Below are 21770 nucleotides of genomic sequence, written 5' to 3' on the forward strand. Positions count from 1 at the left end.
GTGCAACACAAGTTCTCAGTATTTGGAGGGTCCTCTCAAAGTTCTGCGGCCTTACTTTGATTTTGACACCTGCACTGTGCCATTCCTGATGATTCCATTCAGGATCTGTATCAGCAGGACGGGGCACGGTCCCCAGCACAACTCTTCTGGATTAAAAAAGAAAAGAAAAAAAAAAGCCAGGTGATTCATTTGTGTGTGTGTGTGATAAACGGAGTGACTTCATCAGATAATGAAGAAGATTTCTATATTCAGCTCTTTCTGCAGGTTGGAGTTAGCATAGAGTTGGAAAATCAGCTTTGGCGTTCTTTCCTGACTGTCTCTGATTTCCTCTAGTGTTCTCCCTTTTCTGGTCATCAGCTCTCAACAACTCTGCCACTTTTGTGTCCCAAGGTAATAAGAAGTAGGAAACGAAACATTGCAAAGTGGAGCAAGAAAAGTTATCGGTTACCGTATCAGAGTCAAATGTCTTGGGTGACACTAAGGAGGACATGGGCAAGGTGATACCAGAGTGCTTTATCTTGTGATGCTGATACAGTAGCAGCCTCTCAGACATATAACCAGGTTGGATTTCTCACAAGTTTCTCACCTAGTTTTGAATCCTATCCCATTGGTTTCTGCAGAGAAAAAAAAAAAAAAAAAAAAAAAGTTACACGGTTTTAAGTTTGTTCTGGGTGGGGAAAATCTTATGGGGAATGTACTACATATCAGGGGCTCAGCTTCCCCAAGCAGAGCCAACAGATACCAAAATGAGTAAACTGGGAAGCTTTTTCTCTCTTTCTGTCTTCATCCCAGATCAAAGAATCCCGAGTTAGGATCTGGATGAAGGATAAGCCCCTGAATTGTCGATGGGCACACCCCACACACTGACCCAGCATCTGAACTTGCTTAACAGGGAGCCGGGGCTAACCTGCTTCACCCTGCCTGAGAACCAGGGAGCACTGCATTTCTTCACAGGGTGGAGGAGAAGAGGCAGAATAAACCAAGCCTGGGACACCTCCCTCCTGTCTAGGTGTATTCACTCTCCTGTTTCAAAGGACTGCAAGGACATGAAGTCAACTTCCACCTATCTTCTGCTGCTGGTGTCTTGTGTATTCTTAGTTTGGCCTGATTCCTCTTCTGTCTTTTGGCTCCATGTTAGGGGTTCTTGGTCAAAACCTGCTCTGATGTACATGAAGATTTCAGGTTCAAAATCTATGTGTTTTAAAACTGGTATTTTAAAGAAGGGAGGAGGGAGAAACGAAGCAGGATATAATTGCCAAAACTGGCCTTGAGGTTGGTGACTCTTGGGAAGAATTTCCTTAAGGCTTAGGTCTGAAAACTTAGTGCAGCAATACCATGAATTCTCAGAAGCAACCCTTTCAAGGGAGCCAGTGAGTCATACAGTATCCAGTCAAGTCACTTGAAGCAGATGCCAGTATAGGAAACTCATTCACAATCCCTGGGCAATTCATTTTCCTTTTTTTTTTTTTTTTCTTTCTCTTTTCAATCTCCCTGCCCCCTTATTTCTACCCTGGAGTTAGTTTTTTGAGGGGTAGGAAGTACTTAACATCTCAGAAGCTAGGTTGGGAAACATGCTCAGCTGTAAAAGCTGGGCTTTATAAATTTTGTGTTTTAGAAATGTACATCAGGAGCAGCTGGGGAGGGTCTTTTCTAAAAAAAAATCTTTCAAATTTGATTTTCTGTGTGTATGGCCGTTCTGTAAATACTTTGGGGTTTTTCATTTTTTTGAAAGTAGACAAAATCTGTGGGATTTTTTTCCCCAAAACATTAAAAAAAAACCTGTTTATTTACATTAAAATAAATTTCTTTGATAAAAAGTAATATACCTTTGTGTAGTAATTTTTTTTAATGTTTATTTGTTTTTGATAGCAGGGGAAGAGCAGGGGTAGGGTGGGGGGACAGGATCCAAAGCTGGCTTTGTGGTGATAGGAGAGAGCCCGATACTGGGCTCAAACCCACAAACCAGGAGATCATGAACTGAGCCAAAGTCTGATGCCAAACCGACTGAGCCACCCAGGGCCCCTGTGCAGTTAATTTTTAACCTTTGAGTGATTTTCATTCAGCTTTTTAAAAATACACCGTTCAGAAAAAAAATTCAATCAGGAAGTAAAAGTCTTCCCTGATAATTACTCAAAATAGGTTAACTGGAAAGGATAATTGAAAAAAGGAAACAGACTTGTGAAAATTTTCTTCATTTATCTGAGCCAGTTTGACTCTCGTTTGCAGGCCTTAGTCATCAAATTCATCAATAGTCGGGAGAAAACTGCTCTTAGATGGAACTAAACTATTTTTATATGGCTGAAGAGAAGCAGTAACATTAAAAGTACCAGGGAAAAGAACATAACCTCTAGATCACTGAGTTTGTGGGCCTGAGAATGACTTTCCGAAGCTTGGTTCCTTGCTCAGGAAGCCCTTTCTGGGATAAACACGAAAAAGTTAAAAAAAAAAAAAAAAGAGTTGGGTAATAAAGCTTCAAACATGAATATCCCTATTTTATTTTATTTTATTTTATTTTTTTTTTTTCAACGTTTTTTATTTATTTTTGGGACAGAGAGAGACAGAGCATGAACGGGGGAGGGGCAGAGAGAGAGGGAGACACAGAATCGGAAACAGGCTCCAGGCTCCGAGCCATCAGCCCAGAGCCTGACGCGGGGCTCGAACTCACGGACCGCGAGATCGTGACCTGGCTGAAGTCGGACGCTTAACCGACTGCGCCACCCAGGCGCCCCAATATCCCTATTTTAAAAAGATCTCCAGCACAAGTTGCTCTTATATAAACTCTCTCAAATCACATTCGTAACAATCCAGTCACTAAAACTGCGATTTAAAAGCGATATGAAGACAAACACATACTTTGTAATAGAATTAGGGGAGATGATGTTGCCAGGACTGCTCGAATTTACAATAGTTTCTATTATTTCATCTTCGGTGCATGATTCTGTAGTCTGTCGCTCTAAAAGAGTAAACGTATTCCCTAATCCATAGAAATTCGTTCATAAATTTCGAGACCTTGAGGGCTGGTGTTGCTAAAGTATAATAATATGATGACACAAACTAGCTTTTATAGGAACCAAGGAGTCAGCTGAATGTCGCAATTTCCACTCTGCCAGCGCGCCCGCCTACTCGCTAAAACACGCTTGTTTCTCCCGCCAAAGTGGCGTCAGGATCAGGTTCTCACCAAACAGAGCCCCGATTGGAGGACGGGCAGGCACTAGAGCCCATTGGGTGGCAGCGGCGTCTGGTGGCGGAGGGGCGGGGGAAGCCAAAGGCCCTTCAGCCTCGCCAGGCAACCCCCCCCCCCCACCAAAGCGCGCCCCTCCCCCAGCCAAAAGGAAGGGTCGCCCAGCTCCTGCACTGAACGCCCAGACCCCAAGACGCGAGGTGGGGCCTCGCTGCATATTCCCGGAGCAGAGGGTAGCGCAATTACCCACCACCCATCCCCGTCCTGCTGATCCATGCACAGGGAGACCCACGCCCTGCGGCGGCCCCCCAGGCCTCCCTGCAACACCCGGTAATGCAATCCACGGGGGCGGGGGAGGCGGCGGCAGCGACAGCAAAGGCGACGGCGGCGGCGGCAGCAGCAGCACTGCCTCAACCTAGAGACAACCAGAAAGGAGGAAAATGGCTCCGAGCAGGGACCGCCTGCTGCACTTTGGGTTCAAGGCGACAGTGAGTGATAGGGGAAGGGAGTTGGGTGGCCGGGAAGGACGTGTGTGGATGCACAGGCTACTGGGGAAGAAGAGACAAGTCTTAAGGGACTGGGAGGACTAGGCAGAAAGCTCAAGTGCTTGCTGGGTTGGTGCGTGCTGTTTGCCCGCGAAGGGGATTAGATGGGCTCCGGTACTATCTGCAGTTGTCCTGCTTTCCTCACTCGCGAGTCCGCGAGCACGCGCGCACTCGCACCCTCCCCACAGCCCCTCCCATACACAAATACACACAGACAGATAGGCACTTCCCTGCCTCTGCTTCTCGCGGTGGGCTTGCGTGCCTTGGAGGCAAGAGCGGGCTCGCGCCGCCGCCGCCGCCGCACTCCGGCTGCTCCCGGGCGGACCGTCGCGGGCTGCGCCCGGGAGTGGGGGAGGGGTGGTCCCGCGCCGCCGCCGCCGCCGCCGCCGCCGCCGCCGCCGCGCGCTCCTCCTCCTCCCCTCCCCACGCCGTTCCGAGGCCCAGGCGGCTCTGCCCAATGAGGAACGGCGTTGCTGGCAGGTGGGGAGTGTTTTTGTTTTGGGTTGAAGTTGAGGCTGAGGGGAGAGAAGAGGTAGCGACAAGCAGTCGTCGCAGCCGCCGGCTCTGCGGGAGGTGGAGGAGGCCCCGCCGGAGCCGAGAGGTTTCTGCTTCTCGCTGACGGCCCCTGCCCGCCGCTCCTCCACCTCCTCCCGGTCCCGGAACTCCCGGGCCTGCCCGGGGCCCCCAGTCTTTGCACTCCGCACGCCGTAGCACCCGGCCCCGGCCGCACCCGCCGACCCCATGAGGAGGGACGTGAACGGAGTGACCAAGAGCAGGTTTGAGGTGTGAGCCTGGGAGAGGTGGGGGGGGGGGGGGGTTGGGGCGGCGTGAACAAAATGATTCCCGCTCTTGTGTCCCGAAAATTTCGCTCCGCACAGAGCCGCCTCCCTTGCCTGGCGCCGTCATCCACCGACCGCTGGGGCTGCCAGACTTCTTTCCCCTTTCTCTCGACCCAAAAGCCCAATGCAGCAGCCCAGCTTCCCTGGTCTTCCCGGCTGGTCGCCTCCAGCCTGTTCCACCAGCGGGCCCCGGCAAGGGATTAGCTCTGGCGCCCTAATTCCCCCCTCCCCCCAGTATCACTCAGCTTTCCATTCTTTACACAACCCTTGGCTTGCCTCCCTCCACTCGGCAGAAAAAGCATCACAGCTCCGATCTACCGGCTTGCTTCTTTTCTTTCTGCCACCTTCTTCGTGAAACGAGAGGGAAATTATGGGCCAGGGGGCCATTTCTCCGAGTTTGAGAGCCCTTGTTTGGTTACTCTAGGGAAGTGGGGGTTGGTAGACTGGGATGATAGAGACTACCACTGGTTTTTGGTGCTGTGTTTGGTTTGGGTATTGTTCTGATACTTCCTCTTCTTTCCCGTTTAGTCTGTACTTTTGTAGCTCATTGTTTCTGGGAACTCTCAGATGTGTACAGGCTTTGAGATTGGGATGAAGGCCTGAGAGACTTCAGAAAATCCATTCTTTAAGAACTCTTCCTCCTCTGGCGGGAGGTTTATAGCTGTGGAATGGACGACTGGATGAGGAAATGGGAAAACATCTGAAAGTGTCTTTAGTGAAGGGAAGTCCGTGTTAGGGAAGTGATTCCTTTGGAAGTGAAGTATATTCTAAGTACTGACGAATTGCAGTAGTGTGGTAATATACCACAGGGTTTACTTGGGTTTATTGATAAGAGAAAGAAACTGCTACAACAAGAAGAGTAAATGTTACCTGGCCCTTTCTGGCAGAGAATCAAACTGACCTGGGATCACTCAGAGCTCAGTGTACATCTCACTTGGTGTGTTTCTTCATTTCCATTTGAAGGATGAAATTGTAAGACAGTCAGACAGAAGTTTCAGGAAACTTGCCAGCTAGGTGCAGAGGGTGAAATTGTTACTTGAGGGTCTTCAGTTTAGTCTATTCCTTGGTTTGCTCTACAATATTACTGTTGCAGGTGAGGAATGGAGAAAATCAAGGAATTGGCCTCAGAATTTTCATATTTAACTTAATTATAGGAAGGAAGTATCATAGTAGATATGATTTGGTGTTTACTTTAATAGAACTTTAGTTTGCCTTAATGTAGAGAGACCCAATAAGCTTAATTTTTGGTGATTTGCACATTCAGTACTACTGTAAAAGTCAAGACCATCCTTAAAATTACTGAATAGACTTTTAGCAGTTAACAGGAATCCTGAAAGAGAAACCCAAATACCAAAGATCTGAGTGGAGGATAGCCTTTTGCCACTGAAGTCTGCTCTTTATCATTTTGTTTTCTTCTAGACTGCATGAATTATTGTTGGAAGGAGTTTTTTGTAGTATGTGTTTTAAAATTGCATTGCTATATCTTATTTTTATACTTATATTTTATTTAAAAAAATTTTTTAACGTTTGTTTATTTTTGAGATAGAGAGCGACAGAGCATGAACGGGGGAGGGTCAGAGAGAGAGGGAGACACAGAATCTGAAACAGGCTCCAGGCTCTAAGCTGTCAGCACAGAGCCCGACACGGGGCTCGAACTCACGGACCGTGAGATCATGACCTGAGCCGAAGTCGGATGCTTAACCAACTGAGCCACCCAGGCTCCCCTTAGCTTCTATTTTAATTTGTAGTTTACCTGTAGTCTTGATACTATAATAAAAATATTGCCTTATTAAGTATATCTATTACCTTGAACTAAAGCAACTGAAGCTTTCTAAAGGTATTTGATAAGATTTTTTTAAAAAGGAGGGGGGCACACCTTGATGGCTCAGTCTTTTAAGCATTGGACTTAGGCTCAGGTCATGATCTCTCACTTCACAGGTTCCAGCCCCATGTGGGGCTCTGTGCTGACAGCTCAGAGCCTGGAGCCTGCTTTGGATTCTGTGTCTCCCTCTCTCTCTGCCCCTCCCCCACCTCACTCACTCTCTCTCTCTCTCTCTCTCTCTCTGTGTCTCAAAAATAAATAAACATGAAAAAAAAATTTTTAAATAAGGGATAAAAAAAAACCCTCCTTGTACAGTATTTGTGATTTGCTTTTGGTTTATAAGAAAACATTTTAGTCCTTTATTATGATGTGAAGTGGTCCATGCCAGAATACAAATGGGAAGGGGTGGAAATGATATGTGCTAATGAGTTTCATTATCTGAATATTTCATAAAGTCATTTACCTCTTCTTTTCCCCATTTACCTCTTTACTAACCTAATTTACAAGCAGTAAAACAATAAAATGGTCTCATGAAGTAGTAAACTTATTGCTAATTCATTGAAAACATTTTAAATATTTAGTTCCAATGGATAAAAGATGTAGACAAGGTAAAACAGTCTCTTTGTATCTAAAACATGACATCATGTTATTTTTATGTTTTAAAAAAAATTTTATTTTTGAGAGAGAGAGAGCACAAGCAAGGGTGGAGTAGAGAGAGAGGGAGACAATCCAAAGCAGGCTCCAGACTCTGAGCTGTCAGCACAGAGCCCCACACAGGGCTCGAACTTGTGAACTGAGAGATCATGACCTGAGCAGAAGTCAGATGCTTAACTGACTGAGCCACCCAGGCAACCCTCAAATTATTGTTTTAATTCTCAAAATTACAGAATGGTTTTTAAAGGACTGATAATTTTATGATTGTAAGCAGATAGCCAATCCCTGAGGACATTTTTGTAGCAAATAATAACTAATTTCAGATTAATTATGATTAATACAGAAAGTGAAAGACTGTTTTCTTTTTCTTAGCCGCATTTTTTTCTGGGTGAAAGATAACTGAAGTTTATATTTTTATAGTTGATTCATTAAAATCTTTCTTTAAGGAATATTCTGATTATTATTCTTTTGGATGTTGTAACTGCAGACCACACGCTTTAAATCTGACGCTCAGGGCTATAGGTGTAGAAAAAATTTTTAAGTTAAAATGAAGAGATAAGAGTACTTGTTAGTCAGATATGTAGCTGTGAAACAGGCAGAGTAGATGACAGCTGGGTTAAAGTTAAAAAGATACATGGGGCGCCTGGGTGGCGCAGTCGGTTAAGCGTCCGACTTCAGCCAGGTCACGATCTCGCGGTCCGTGAGTTCGAGCCCCGTGTCGGGCTCTGGGCTGACGGCTCGGAGCCTGCAGCCTGTTTCCGATTCTGTGTCTCCCTCTCTCTCTGCCCCTCCCCCGTTCATGCTCTGTCTCTCTCTGTCCCAAAAATAAAAAAAAAAAAAGATACAGAGATGTGAAAATTATTGTTGTTCTTTGCTGTATCACTTTGGCATTAAATTTCTACAAAATAACCCGAAAAGCTAGCATAATGCACTCTGAATAATGTGTCTCTCAGTTGAAAGTCTTCATCTAAATACTTTTTATTGCATAACTTACAGTGCACATTGTTTTGTGGCAAATTTTGATAAATTGTCTTTGTAACTTAATAATAGTTATTGCATCCTGCATGCCAGACACTGAGCTAGATGTTTTACTTCAGTTCTTTTATTTTTTTTTTTACTTCTTAATTTTTATTTTAAGTAGGATCCACCCCCACCATGAGGCTTGAACTCACAACCCTGAGATTAAGAGTCACATGCTCTACCTACTTAGCCAGCCAGGTGCCCCTACTTCAGTAACTTCCAAGTCTCATGGTTCTATTTCACAGTTGAGGAAAGCTAGGGCCTAAGAAGTGTTCAAGTTGCACAGCTAGTAAGGGGGGGAGGGGGGGGAGCTAAGATTCCAATCTGCATTTTTTAAACTTCACTCTGTCATTCTGCTCTGTTTTTAGCATAACATAGCATCAAAGCCCATAAAAAGTATGGAAAAGAACTTTCCTAAATTTCTTCACTCAGTATATTTCATTTTGTCTTTGCTATCAAGAATGAAGTTGTCCTTCATTTTAAGTATTATAACATGTTATCTTAACACTCAGTGAGATTAGTGACAGACATGTGTAAATAAGCTAGCCCTTGAATCTAAGTTTAGATTTTTTCGGTAAAACCTGTCTATTTTGTCATTCTCTTAGTAGCTCCATTATAAGGTTATAGTACTATTAGAGGAAAATTTTTATCTTGAGTTTATTAAAAAGTCTAGCATTATCTACATTGAAAACATTAACCAACATCACAGATACAATTTACTGTTTAATCAGTGCCTGGAAATGTTAAGATTCACATAGTTAGGAATTGATAAGCTCCAATTTGAGTACTTTGAATCCCTGTTCACTATTGTTTTTCATTATTCCTCACTGCTGCTTTGATAATTGTATAATATTTTAGTCTGTAAGATTAGATTGTAGTACTTATTTGCCTGCTTCGTTTTATCAAATCATTTTGTCCAAAATAAGAAAAATCATAAAATGTGGTATGGCAGAAAGAACATACTGCATTACGAGTCGAGACAACTGATGATGTTAGTTAATCTTGATGTTTGCCATCAGCTAACTATAACTTTAGTCATTTCTTTTCGCTTCTCCGGTTTGGTCATTTCCCTTCTTTGCAAAACAAGGAAGTTAGAATCAATTACTAAGGTTCCTTTGTTCTAGAATCCTATGAATCTGTAACTTTTTAATAAAAGCAGAGGACCATATTTCGTTGGCTGTTTCTTCTAAACCAGCCACTCCAGGGGCACCTGGGTGGCTTAGTTGGCTGGGCTGGGTGTCCGACTTCAGCTCAGGTGATGATCTCACAGGTTCGTGGGTTTGAGCCCTGCATCGGGCTCTGCTGACAGCTCGAAGCCTGAAGCCTGCTTCAGATTCTGTGTCTCCCTCTCTCTCTGCCCCTTCCCTGCTCTCTCTCTCTCTCTCTCTCTCTCTCTCAAAAGTAAAATATACATAAAAAAATAAAATAAAACAGTCACTCCAGTATATTGTTAAAGTTTGGAAGCAGAGTTGCACAGTACTGCTAAGGCTGCAGTAATTACCTTTTTCTCCCATAAGGATTTATCTTCTAATCTAAAGAACATTCTGCATAGTAAATAACCATATTTTCCAAATTGGTGCACGTGGAAAATGTCACACATTTTTCCAGTGGGTGACAGCCATTTGTTTCATTCTATTTGAAAAGGCTTGCAATGGGAAAGAGTACTAGTAACAGTAAGGTTTGTTTGTTTGTTTGTTATAACACTTTTGAGATTTGTCTGAAAGCAGTTATCTAACACTATACAAAGTCCAAATTAGAGGTTTGGGGGCCCATTCAGACAATCTTTTTTTTTTTTTTTTATAGTGTTATTGATGTTTATTGTATAATTATGGGTCCTTTTTACCTTTGAAACATGGCACATTAATCATGTACTTATATTGTAGTCATTCATTATTTAAAAATCAAGATGTTTCTTTGTACAGTCTACATAAGCCATTACACTTTGAAAATTATGTTTTCCATTAAATTGTTAAAAATATTTAGCTTTGCAAAAACCTTACAAAGTGTATTCCTTTTTTTTTTTTTTTTTAAGTTTATTTATTTATTTTGAGAGAGAGAGAGAATCCCAAGCAGGCTCTGCACTGTCAGTATAGAGCCCGATGCAGGGCTCAAACTCCAGAGCTGTGAGATCACGACCTGAGCCACAGTCAGATATTTAACCAACTGAGCCACCCAGGGGCCCCTACAGAGTGTATTCTTGATATTTAAGTCATACATTCTTAGATGTAATCTATTTCTACATTGAAGATTTTCATTCATTAAATCAGTATTAGAAGTGTTTAGAAGTATTTACACTTTTAAATTCTTATGTTTTAGGTTGTCAGTTTTAGCTGTTAGTGTTATTGTCACTTTTTAAATCCTAATTTCTAAAATCCTTCTGTTTTTATCCTGAGTGTCTCTTTTCAAATCTTGGTTGAGTTTTTCTTGCAAATTATTAAGTACTTTTGTTACAGGCCAAGAATTCCATTCCCAGGCCTTAGATTACCGTTTCCCAATTGGTGACAGACTGGGAACTGAATTAAAATTTTTAGTAATCTAACTAGTACTGTGGTTTTGGAAGAGTATTTTTAGATGTTCAAAATAAAATATTCCGTTACACCAGGAAAATCCAAGGGAGGGAGGAAGAAGAAAGAATGCCCTTAAGCTGACCAAATTTAGCTGCTTGTGCGTAGTTGTCTTTACACTGTTTTCCTATTTGGTCTTCCTGACTTGGTGAATTCTTAGACCCCTACCAAAAACGGACTCAGAAAAATAAAGGCATACAAGTTAGTTTTATAGTTTCATGTCTTAGTGCACTTGGACCCATTTGAAAAAGATTTTAACTTAATAGCAACTAACAATAGGTGGTGGTATTGAACTGTGCAAAGGTATTTGTGCTTGATTCATCTTGCTTAATTATATAACTTTTAAAAATGAAGATATGTATTCAAATGGAAATAGATCCAAAACGTATTTGCATTAGCTTTTGAAGACTTTCTGTTAAAAGAATGACTTTGCTGGGTATTTTCAGCACACATCTGATAACTACTTAGCAGGCATATGAGTGATATCTGTAGGTTAAGTAACATCTATTCCCTAATCATTTTTCCTCGAATTTGATTTTATGGTATTCTCTTGGATTTAATAAGCCTCATCTGACAGTTGTAATCACGTGGAAATGTCATTTATCTCAGTCATTGTTGCTCAGTCTTTTAAGATGCTGTGAGGTTAAAGTTACAATTAAATCACGTTAGATAAGAATTTAGAAAAAAAAAAAAAGTTTAGCCAGTTTTGAAACATGTATTGACAATGTTTTCTGTCATTTTTGTCCTTGATCCCAGGAATTTCTAGTAGAAATTAAAAAAGGGAAATAGAATACCGTGAAAGGAAGTAACAAACTGATCTTATGCATTATTGTGGTGCTAAGACAGAAGTCATATCTAACAACAAGGTGAAGGTTAGAAACATAGCAAATGCCTGCCCAATTTTATATAATCAGATATACCAACTATTTATGGTATTTGTTGGTTACTGTGATTTTCTGACCAACTAGAGGATGTGGACAGATAAAATTAAACAATCGTTTATAAGGAAAAAAGTGGAAAAGCATTTTCAGTTGTACTTACAATTTGCAATAAGAAGTCATAGGTGTACCTATTCTGGGTGCTTCAGTGTTTACTTCACAATCTGCAGAACAAGGGAATTTATGTGGCAGGAAAGACAGGCAAAAAGAAAACAGTAAAATCTCTAGATTAGGGCAGGTTTTTAAATATGTAGTACCTATTCTTATGTATATGTCACCCTTGGTTGACAGTTTAGGCCCTGGGAAGGTCATTCCCAACTCTTGTGTATACTGAATTGCAGTTTACCAACCAAGAGGCAGTTTTGTTTGTTTTTTTGTTTTCTTTTTTCCTCTTTCAAGGTGGGTGGGGAGCAGAAAAAGAAAACGGATTTGCAGTTGCCTACAAATAAACAACTTAATGTTAACTGTAAGTGTTAGTTGCAAAGTTTTCCGGAGTTCTCTGTTAGAATGTCATCCTTTTCTTTTTGTCATCTTATTTTTTTTTAAATCATTCTTTGTTGCCTTATTTTTTGAACCAGATCATTTATATATTTTAATGTTCTATTTTGAAATTAATTTGAGGAGAAAGAGAATGAAAGTGTTAAGGTGATGTCTTAAGGATTTTATAAATGGAAATAATACAGTTCTGATCTATGAAATAAGTGCTCACATACATATATTTTATAAATATGTGTTCTGTGTGTTTACTGGTATCTGTGTGTCCTTTCTGGACTCCATTATTGCAGCTGTAGGGTTCTTTCTGGCATGGAAATTCTGTGATTGTCTGTAAATAAACCCCCCAACTTGCTCTAGGTTAGAGATTAGATATTCAGTTTATTGTCAGTGTTCTTGCATCTGTTTGTTTCCAATTGTTAGTAGAGACAAAACAGCCTGTGTGATCTTAACCCATATTCTGATTTGTGGTTTTTTTGTTTGTTTGCTTTTTTAGATTTTTAAATTTTTTAAATCTCTATACCCAGTGTGGGGCTCAAATTCATGACCCTGAGATCAAGAGTCGCATGCTTTACCAATTGAGCCAGTCAGGTGCCCCACCCATGTTCTGCTTTGGATTCCTGCTTGTTTTTGCCCTGAATTCTGATAAAAGTAGAGGTAGACACTGGAAGGGAGAAAAAAACAAAAAAAAACCCAAACTGGTTTATCTGTCCAAATGATTACCTTTGCCAAGAGGGCAAGGAGGAATGGATATAATGATTGTGTGATATCCTGGAGTATAGTGTGCTGTGATTCATTTTCTTAGGATGTATGGTATTTATATAGAGAGACTCTAAGAGTATTAGCTTTGAAGTCTGAGTTTGAACCCTGGCTTTGCCACTTACCATCTATGTGACCTTGGGCAAGTTACGTAATCTCTGTGAGTCTCAAATTTTCAATATCTAAAATGTGTATAATGCCTACCTCACTGGATTGTAAGGATTTAATTCTATAATGTTTATGTGGCATTTAGCAAGTTGTCTACTGAACAATAAGGGCTCAATAAATGATGCCTATTATTATATTACTCTGTGGAGTCTACCACACAATAAGCACTCAGTAAATGACGACTCTTATTATAGTACTTTGTGGAGTAGGGTGTTTTTAATTAGACTTTTTGTAAATCATTATTTTAAATGCTTTAAAGGAATTTACTATTTAAAGGGAAAATTCTATTATAAAGGAAAGAATGTAACTATCTCTTTATTCATCTGATTCAGTTTATATACTGGGTTTATTAAACAGGAACACCTATGAATTTTAACCAGTCTAGTTGAAGAGTAGTAATTTAGCAGTGTTTCAATCTGGAGTTGATACTGCAACTGTTATTGTATTCGTTGTTAGGCAAATGTGGATAAATGTCTCCTAAGATGACAATTTGGCACCAAATTGTAAGTTGACATTTAAAACACTAGATCAGTCAGCTTTTACCCAGAAACTGGTCATTCTTTCTTCACTGATTTGTAGAAAATAAAGCTATGGTGTGACTGAACATGGACAAGTAGAGATGCATTTATTTTTGAAAAAGAACTCTGCATTGCTAATACCCTTTCCCCACACTCATCCTTACCAGCTTTTTGAAGATTGTTTACATGTCCTGCATGTAAAGAAGCCCATGTTGAAAAAAAATCACATAACTTATTTCTGCAATGCATTCATAGGAAAGAAGTCTGACATATCAGAATTCTTCTTGGATAAGTTAAAACATTTATTTAATACTATAATTTTCATAACGTATTACCCAGAATGGTGACTTCAGGAAGATAATGGACTTAATACTCGTTATTCTTAGTCACAGCTGACTGGGGTACACAAAAGAATTTTCCGAAATCTAGATCTCTACAACAACAACAAAAAAATGCAGTCTCACTGAGGTCAAAACATTCCTTAAGAAAGAACAATTGTATTTAGATTATCTGCCTCAAAGGGTGGATTATAGGCCCTGTGTGACATAAATTTCATCTGAGCTCATCAGTCTCTGGTCCAGACAGAAAAGTTTGGCCAAATATAGGAATCAAGATCTCAAGGGATCCCAGTGAGCCCTGGGAAAATCCACTTACCTCTCTTTGTCTTTAGAGCTCTAAAATAAGATTTCCAATATGTATTTCCCTAACTTAATACAAACTAGATCAATGTTAAAGATAAAACCCAATATAATGTTGTATGTCAGTTATAGCTCAATTAAAAAAAAATTAAACCTAAAACTCATTCTAATAGTATTCCTTGAGTTAAATGGACATTATTAAGGAGGAATAAGTGAAACTAAATTTCGTTTATAGCAACTGAATGTCACAGTAGAGCTAAATAAGGAACAACCTGAATGTCAGAATCACCAGTGAAGTTTTGTTCAATACTGATCCCTTGAAGCCATCCCCTCTGGCATGCAAGTTTCCTAGAAGTTCCTTAGAGATAATGATACAAATTTCTGTTAAAGAAACACTGGGATAAGGGATATAAAGGTAACTTGTATTTGCAACCTGAATTCCATGGAAAAAGAGACTTACCATGAATTTGACATCTTAAAATCAGTACACCTTCTCTCAGGTTTCTATCCTATCCTAGATGTTTTTAGCCCTAGAAACAAGGTGCAGTATCTAATATATGGCATCTAAAATATACTCATTTTATAATTTGTATGTTTTACATGATCAGATACGTTCAGCTTCACGATGAAACCTCCAGAACACACTGTATAGCCTCTCAAGCTATGGAGAACATCAGAGAGCTCAGGAAAGCTTATTTGACCTTGTCCAGGGATTAGAAAATCTCAGTATAGAAAACCAAGGTATACTGTTGGAGTTCAATACTATTCAAAATTTACTTAGCTACCAACTATGTGTTGTGTTACAGGTACAGAGCAGCTCTAAAACATTGTCTCTGCCTCAGGGAGTTTGTAATCTAGTAAGGAAGAAAGATAATTAGTGCGTTCTGGTAAATGCAGTGTTAGAGGTATGGGAGAGTGATAAGAACCAATTTCATGAAAAGCATTCACAGTGTTTTTTAAAAGAAAACAAAATCCACTGACCCTGCCTTTTCAAAATATGAGCACTTTTAAAAATATTTACACTGTCAGGTGTAAAATTTTAAAAATACAAAAAATAAAAAATAAAAATACAAGTAACTACTTATCCTCCTCTGTAATATTCTCTCTATATTTGTAAGAGAAGACCAAGGGGAAAGATAGGCAGGCTTTTATTAGTAATTTCTTTGAGTTGGCTGATACATCTTTAAGGGAAACAAAACAGTAGCACCACTAAATGGTACAATTAATCAGAGTAACTGCTTCTCTCTAAAGCCAGACATTCCTCAGAGATTTAAACTGAAGTTAAACAGGGTTAGAAAAAGAGTAACAGGAAAGTAACTCTTTCACCAGTAGTTCCAGGAATTCATTATATGGTATGTAGTTATACACTGGTGCTCCATTTGTTTTCAGGCAATAAATAAGTCTTGTTAAGGAATTCATGAATGATTCTGCATAATGCTGACCCTCATATGTGTAGGGCATCTCTCCCCCTTCAGAAGGAGAGATATTTGAATTTCTCAAGTAACAAATTAATATAGTATTTTATATATTAAAGAACATGTTCTTTAATTTGATTTCATTTGAACTTCAAAAAAATCTTATGTGTTAGACGGAGAATATTTCTCTGCTATTTTGTAGATAAGAAAGCAGATGCTCTGAAAGGCTGTTATTTTCCCAACATTAAATTGCTAAGTATAAAAGCCAGAACATTAATCCAGTTACTTGAAGTCTGTTATACTTGTCTCTAGCGTATGCTAAGAATGGGCTGTTTTGAACAATTTATTCATTATTCTTCTTTTGATCCATAACAGGCATTTATAAGATGTTGGTTAGAACTGATTTTAACACTTGAGTTTGTGGCCATAGAATTGAGAAAAGTAATTGTGTGGGGGATTGCAAAGAATGAGAATTGAACCTGTACTTTGGCTTATTAGCCATACTTACTAGCCTCTTAGCCATGACTCTCCTAAACAGCCATGAACAAATATTCTGTGTAAATAATATGAAGATACCTGTGTAATTACAGTTGGGCCAAAAACTGTTAGTATATAATCCATACATCTAATAAAACTGATCTGGGCTTCTGGGTGGCTCAGTCGGTTGAGTGTCAGACTTCAGCTCAGGTCACGATCTCACAGTTTGTGAGATCCCACATTGGGCTTTCTGCTGTCAGCGCGGAGCATGCTTTGGATTCTCTGTCTCCTGCCCCATCTCTGCACCTTCCCGGGTCACGCTCTCTCAAAAATAAATAAAAACATTAAAAAAAACAACAACTTGATTTACTATAATTCTTCACGAAGACTAGGAATGAGATATTAAAACAGTCTAACAAGTGTTTGTAGAACCTTGAAAATAAGTTTGTAAAGCCTTTTGCAAGTTTTGTTCTTAGGTTTTTGACTTACAAAGTCTGGGCAACATTTTCCTCAATTTCACGTAATGAATTATTATAGATGAAAAGTAGCAAAAAAAAGTAGCAATATGCTACTATCGAGTTAAAATAATAAAAATTTTGGATATAGTATTTTATGAACAGACATTTCTAGATAAAAGATCAAGTAGGTCTAGTAAATCAAATTGTTTTTAATATCATAAAGAGTACTAAGAAACTCATTTTCTAGAATGTTTACATTGTTTCAATAATGTAAAATTTGCATTAAAAGTGACCCCATCCATAAAATACAAGCTGTTCTAGGATTATAGCCAAGATCTATCTGACCCTTCTAACCATTATCAAATATATGTTAAAATGAAGTGTGTAATTAAGTCATTACAGTACCTGTTTAGTCTTTTTTTTGTTTTTTTCAAGTCTCCACCCAGCGTGGGGCTTGAAGTCATGATCTCGTTGCATGGTCTAACTGATTGAGCCAGCCAAGCACTCCATCCCTGTTTAGTCGTTTTTTGAAAATGTTTTTTTATTGGTCGTTTTCTTTTAAAATTTTTTTAACGTTTATTTATTTTTGAGACAGAGAGAATCAGAGCATGAACTGGGGAGGGTCAGACAGAGAGGGAGACACAGAATCCGAAGCAGGCTCCAGGCTCTGAGCTGTCAACACAGAGCCTGATGTGGGGCTCAAACTCATGGACTGTGAGATCATGACCTGAGCCCAAGTCTGACGCTTAACCAACTGAGCCACCCAGGCACCCCCATCCCTGTTTAGTTTTGACAGTACTATATACCTACCTAGGATCCAGTTTTAATATTTTATGTTTTACATGTTCTGGTTCTTGTCAAGTGGCTGGAGTTTTGTCGGTATTGCCATTAACAATATCGTTTCAGAGTTGAATTAACACCAGAATGATCAACCACTAAATTCAGTGCAACATTAGGCTGGGAACTAGGGGAGAATATCTATGCTCCACATTATCTTAATTGGACTCCGTGTTTTTCTTCTGTGGAATTAAGCCTGGATACACATCCAGGTTGAAGGTACAGCCAGTCAAAGAGTATTTGTAGGTAGTTGTTATGCTTAATGCCAGTAGTGTTCTTAAAAAAGTAAATGATCAGATGGAAGTCTAAGTAAAACTTAACCAAAAGTAGCTCAGTAAACTTCCTTGTAGCTTTTATTTACTATGGCTGAGTTGGACTATGGCTGATTAAGTGAAATGTGAAATGTTCCCATTATTTTAGCCAAGGGAAACTAACATCAATCTCTTTGGCAGTCCTAAACTAACTTCAGGTCCCTCAGTTTAATGTGTTTCAGGGACATGTCTTCTGCCCACTTCTATCTTATAGGCTTATGGTCTAATTTGGGACTGCAAATGGAGGTTAAATTGTTGCTTTAATATTTATTCTTGGAAGTGAAACAAAAGTATAATATTCTGTTTATCTTAAAGTGAGTTTTGAGTGAAAAGTAATTCCTCCATCCCCCTCCCCCAATCTTCAGAGGTTAATCATTGTTAACTGATTATTATATATACTTTTACAAATTATGTATCTTTTATTGTGTATGGTTTTCTTTTCTTAATTTAAACTTTAGTTAGTTAACATACAGTGCAATTTTGGTTTTAGGAGTAGAATTCAGTGATTCATCACTTACATATAGCACCTAGTGCTCATCACAACAAATGCCCTTTTTAATACCCATCACCCATCTAGCCCATCTCCCACCTACCTCCCTCCATCAACCCCCCAGTTTGTTCTTTATTGTTAAGAGTCTCTTGTCGTTTGTTTCCCTCTCTTCTCATCCCCTCTTCCCATGTGTTCATCTGTTTTAATTCTTAAATTCCACATATGAGTGAAATCATATGCTATTTGTCTTTTCTCTGATTGACTTATTTCTCTTAGCATTAATATATTCTAGCTTCATTCACATCATTTCAATTGGCAAGATTTCATTCTTTTTGATGGCTGAGTAATATTCATTTATGTATGTAAATATATATTTATATAAATTTATATTTATATATAATTTTATATATTTATTATATATATACACACATATAGCACATACTCTATTTTTTTTAAGTTTATTTATTTATTTTAAGAGAGAGACAGGGAGGGAGAGTGTGAATGGGGAAAGGGAAGAGAAAGAGGGACAGGGAGAGAATGCCAAGCAGCCTCCACTCTTGTGAGCACAGAGGGACATGGAGCTTGAACTCCCCAACCTTGAGATCCTGACCTGGTCTGAAATCAGGGGTCTGATGCTTAACTGACTGAGCCACCCAGGTGCCCTTCCCCATTTGAAATGCCATTTCTAACATTTAACCAATTAAATGAATTCAGAGGTCTGTTTTTAAACTGTGTTCTGTTTCTTCCATCTATTCTTCATTGCCAGTACCAGAATTTTAGTTAGCCAGTACCAGAATTTTAGTTAATTGGCTTTTGACACATTAATTTGGAGGAATTCATAACTTTATAATATTTCTCTTCCTGTTCATGAACGTTACATATATTTAGCTTTTATCAGCAGATTTGTATAGAGTTCTTCCTTGAAGATCTTACAGTTTTTGTTAGTTTGATTTTTACATACTTTATTGTTTTTGATATTATTACAAACGGAAAGATTTTTTTTTTAATTATTTTTTTTTTAACGTTTATTTTTGAGACAGAGAGAGACAGAGATGAACGGGTAGGGTCAGAGAGAGAGGGAGACACAGAATCTGAAACAGGCCCCGGGCTCTGAGCTGTCAGCACAGAGCCCGACGCGGGGCTCGAACTCACAGACTGTGAGATCATGACCCGAGCTGAAGTCGGACGCTCAACCGACTGAGCCACCCAGGCGCCCCAGGATTTTTTTTTTTTTTTTAATTACATTTCTTTTTTTTTTTTTTTTTAATTTTTTTTTTTTCAACGTTTTAAATTTATTTTTGGGACAGAGAGAGACAGAGCATGAACGGGGGAGGGGCAGAGAGAGAGGGAGACACAGAATCGGAAACAGGCTCCAGGCTCTGAGCCATCAGCCCAGAGCCTGACGCAGGGCTCGAACTCACGGACCGCGAGATCGTGACCTGGCTGAAGTCGGACGCTCAACCCACTGCGCCACCCAGGCGCCCCTTTAATTACATTTCTAATCACCAATTCAGTCAGCAAATATTTGTTGAGTACTTTCTACATGCCTGATATTGCTGTTAATGCTGAGGGTATAAAAGTGGACAAAACACAAAATCCTGTTCTAAGGGAGTTTAAAATTTAGTGAAGAGAATTTGACATGAAACAGATAAAGAAGTACATAATATGTCTGATGCTGGTAAGTACTGTGGACAAAAATGAAGGACAGGAAAAAGAGGAAGGGAGCTGGGCATGGTTTATAATTTACATAGAATGGTTAAGGAAGACTTCACTGTTAAAGTTAACATGTGAGCAGACTTAAAGAAATGATGGAGCAGTGGCACCTGGCTGACTTAGTGGAGCATGCTACTCTTGATCTTGGGGTTGTAAGTTTGAACCACATATTGGGTATAGAGATTACTTAAAAATCTTAAAAAAAAAAGAAAAAGAAAGAAAGAAAAAGAAATGACGGAGCAAGGAAAGAGCATTACAGGCAAAGGAATGCAAAAATGAAGGTGAGAATGTATATGATGTATTCTAGGAATGGCCACCATTGGCCACCATGTGGCAAGATCATGATGAAGTTGTGTTGCTGCAGGAGGGAGGAGGGAGGGAAGTCAGAGAGTTAGGAGTGAGAATGGGGAGACGGTTGATGGAGAGCAGGGCAGATCATGAATGGCCTCATCGGCCATTTTAAGCTCTGAATTTTATTCTGACAAGGGACGCCAGAAGGATTTGAGGGCAGTAGAGGAACATGATATAATTCACGTTTTGAAAGGATCGTTGTTGCTTTGGAGAAGTAGTGTATAACTGCTGTGTTAAATTTCTTGCAGTAATTCAGAAAAGTAATAGTTGTATCTTGCAAGAAGTGGATTGTGGTGGAGGTGTAAGAAGTAATTGGACTCTGGATGTATTCTGAAAGCAGAGCTGATACAATTTACTGTCATTAGAAAACTGTAAAGTTTGTTGATTTTTGTGTATTTATTTTTGTATCCAGTTAGAATGCTCTCAGCTACAAGTAATAGAAAACTTGTCTAGTAGCTTAAACAATAAAGTGATTGTTATCTCACATTATAAGGAATCCACAGCAGAGCTTTTTCCAGGATTAAGAACCATGGTTTAGAGAAAGGGGGTTTTCAAACTTCAGTTTGCTTAACAATAACCCGGAAAACCAGCAGATCACCTGGGCCCATAAAATTGCATTTCTAGGAAATAATAAAGGTGATGTCTAAATGAGTACCACACTTTGGATAACACTGACTTGGAGCATAATAATTTGGACAATAATTTAGTGTTCAGTGTTTGAGCAAAACTGAAATCAGACTACCTGGATTCATATCTCAGCTCTGCTATTTTCTGTCTGTATTTTAATTTTTTTAAATGTTTTATTTTATTTTTGAGAAAGAGAGAGAGAGAGAGTGGGGGAAGGGCAGAGAGAGAGAGACACACACACACAGAGTCCAAAGGCTCCAGACTGAGCTGTCAGCACAGAGCCCCATGCGAGGCTCAAACCCACAAATCATGAGATCATGACCTGAGCTGAAGTCGGACGCTTAACTGACTGAGCCACCCAGGCACCCTTGCTGTCTGTATTTTAAAATTTCAGATATATTGACCTTAGTGGGCTGATTGTGTGTGTGGGGGGGTGAGGGGTGGGGGGTGGGGTCATTTCTAATTTTATTGTATTATGCATCATATATGTGTATTAGTTACAATAGGTGTTTGGAATTTGTTTGTGGCCAAGAACATCATCAGTTTTTGTAAATATTCTATGTTGGAAGAAAGTAGGATTTTCTGTTTATTGAATGCTTGGGTTTGATGTGGAAAGATCACAGACACAAAATTTTACAACGAGACTGACTTTTTAAAGGACTGCATTGCAGAAAGGAAGAAATGCTTACCAGTCAGAGGCTGGAGACCAGAATACTCCATTTTCTTAACATCTCAAAATTGCAGTTTTTCTGTTCATATCTGACTTTGAAATTGTGATGGATCAGCAAAAAAGAAGGTCTCAGGACCCTTAAGTAGAGGAAACGAAAGACTTTTACGTGGAGGAGGAAAAGCCTACTATTGTCCTTCCTAGGGTAGGGGAAAGTAGACCTTGTATTTTGAACTTAAAAAAAAATTTAAAGTCTTTAAACTTAGGGCTGATGGTAGTTTTGTAA

The 21770-nt window shown here is 39.5% G+C and overlaps 1 protein-coding gene across 3 annotated transcripts in view; it reads left to right on the forward strand.

Annotated features, from left to right (window-relative positions):
- The first annotated feature begins 3284 nt into the window (after positions 1-3284).
- FBXL20 (F-box and leucine rich repeat protein 20) overlaps positions 3285-21770 on the forward strand; it is a 103990-nt gene continuing 85504 nt past the window's right edge. Inside the window, exon 1 of one of the 3 annotated variants that reach the window (XM_058704616.1) lies at positions 3285-3669. In XM_058704616.1, coding sequence (XP_058560599.1) covers positions 3622-3669 — 48 coding nt within the window. In that variant the 5' untranslated portion in view covers positions 3285-3621. Of the gene's footprint in view, positions 3670-4119; positions 4510-21770 lie in introns of those variants that run through there. The other 2 variants (XM_058704617.1, XM_058704618.1) reach the window with 2 other exon arrangements.

Source organism: Neofelis nebulosa, chromosome 16 (assembly GCF_028018385.1).
Source record: "Neofelis nebulosa isolate mNeoNeb1 chromosome 16, mNeoNeb1.pri, whole genome shotgun sequence".
In the NCBI taxonomy this organism is placed as follows: domain Eukaryota; kingdom Metazoa; phylum Chordata; class Mammalia; order Carnivora; family Felidae; genus Neofelis; species Neofelis nebulosa.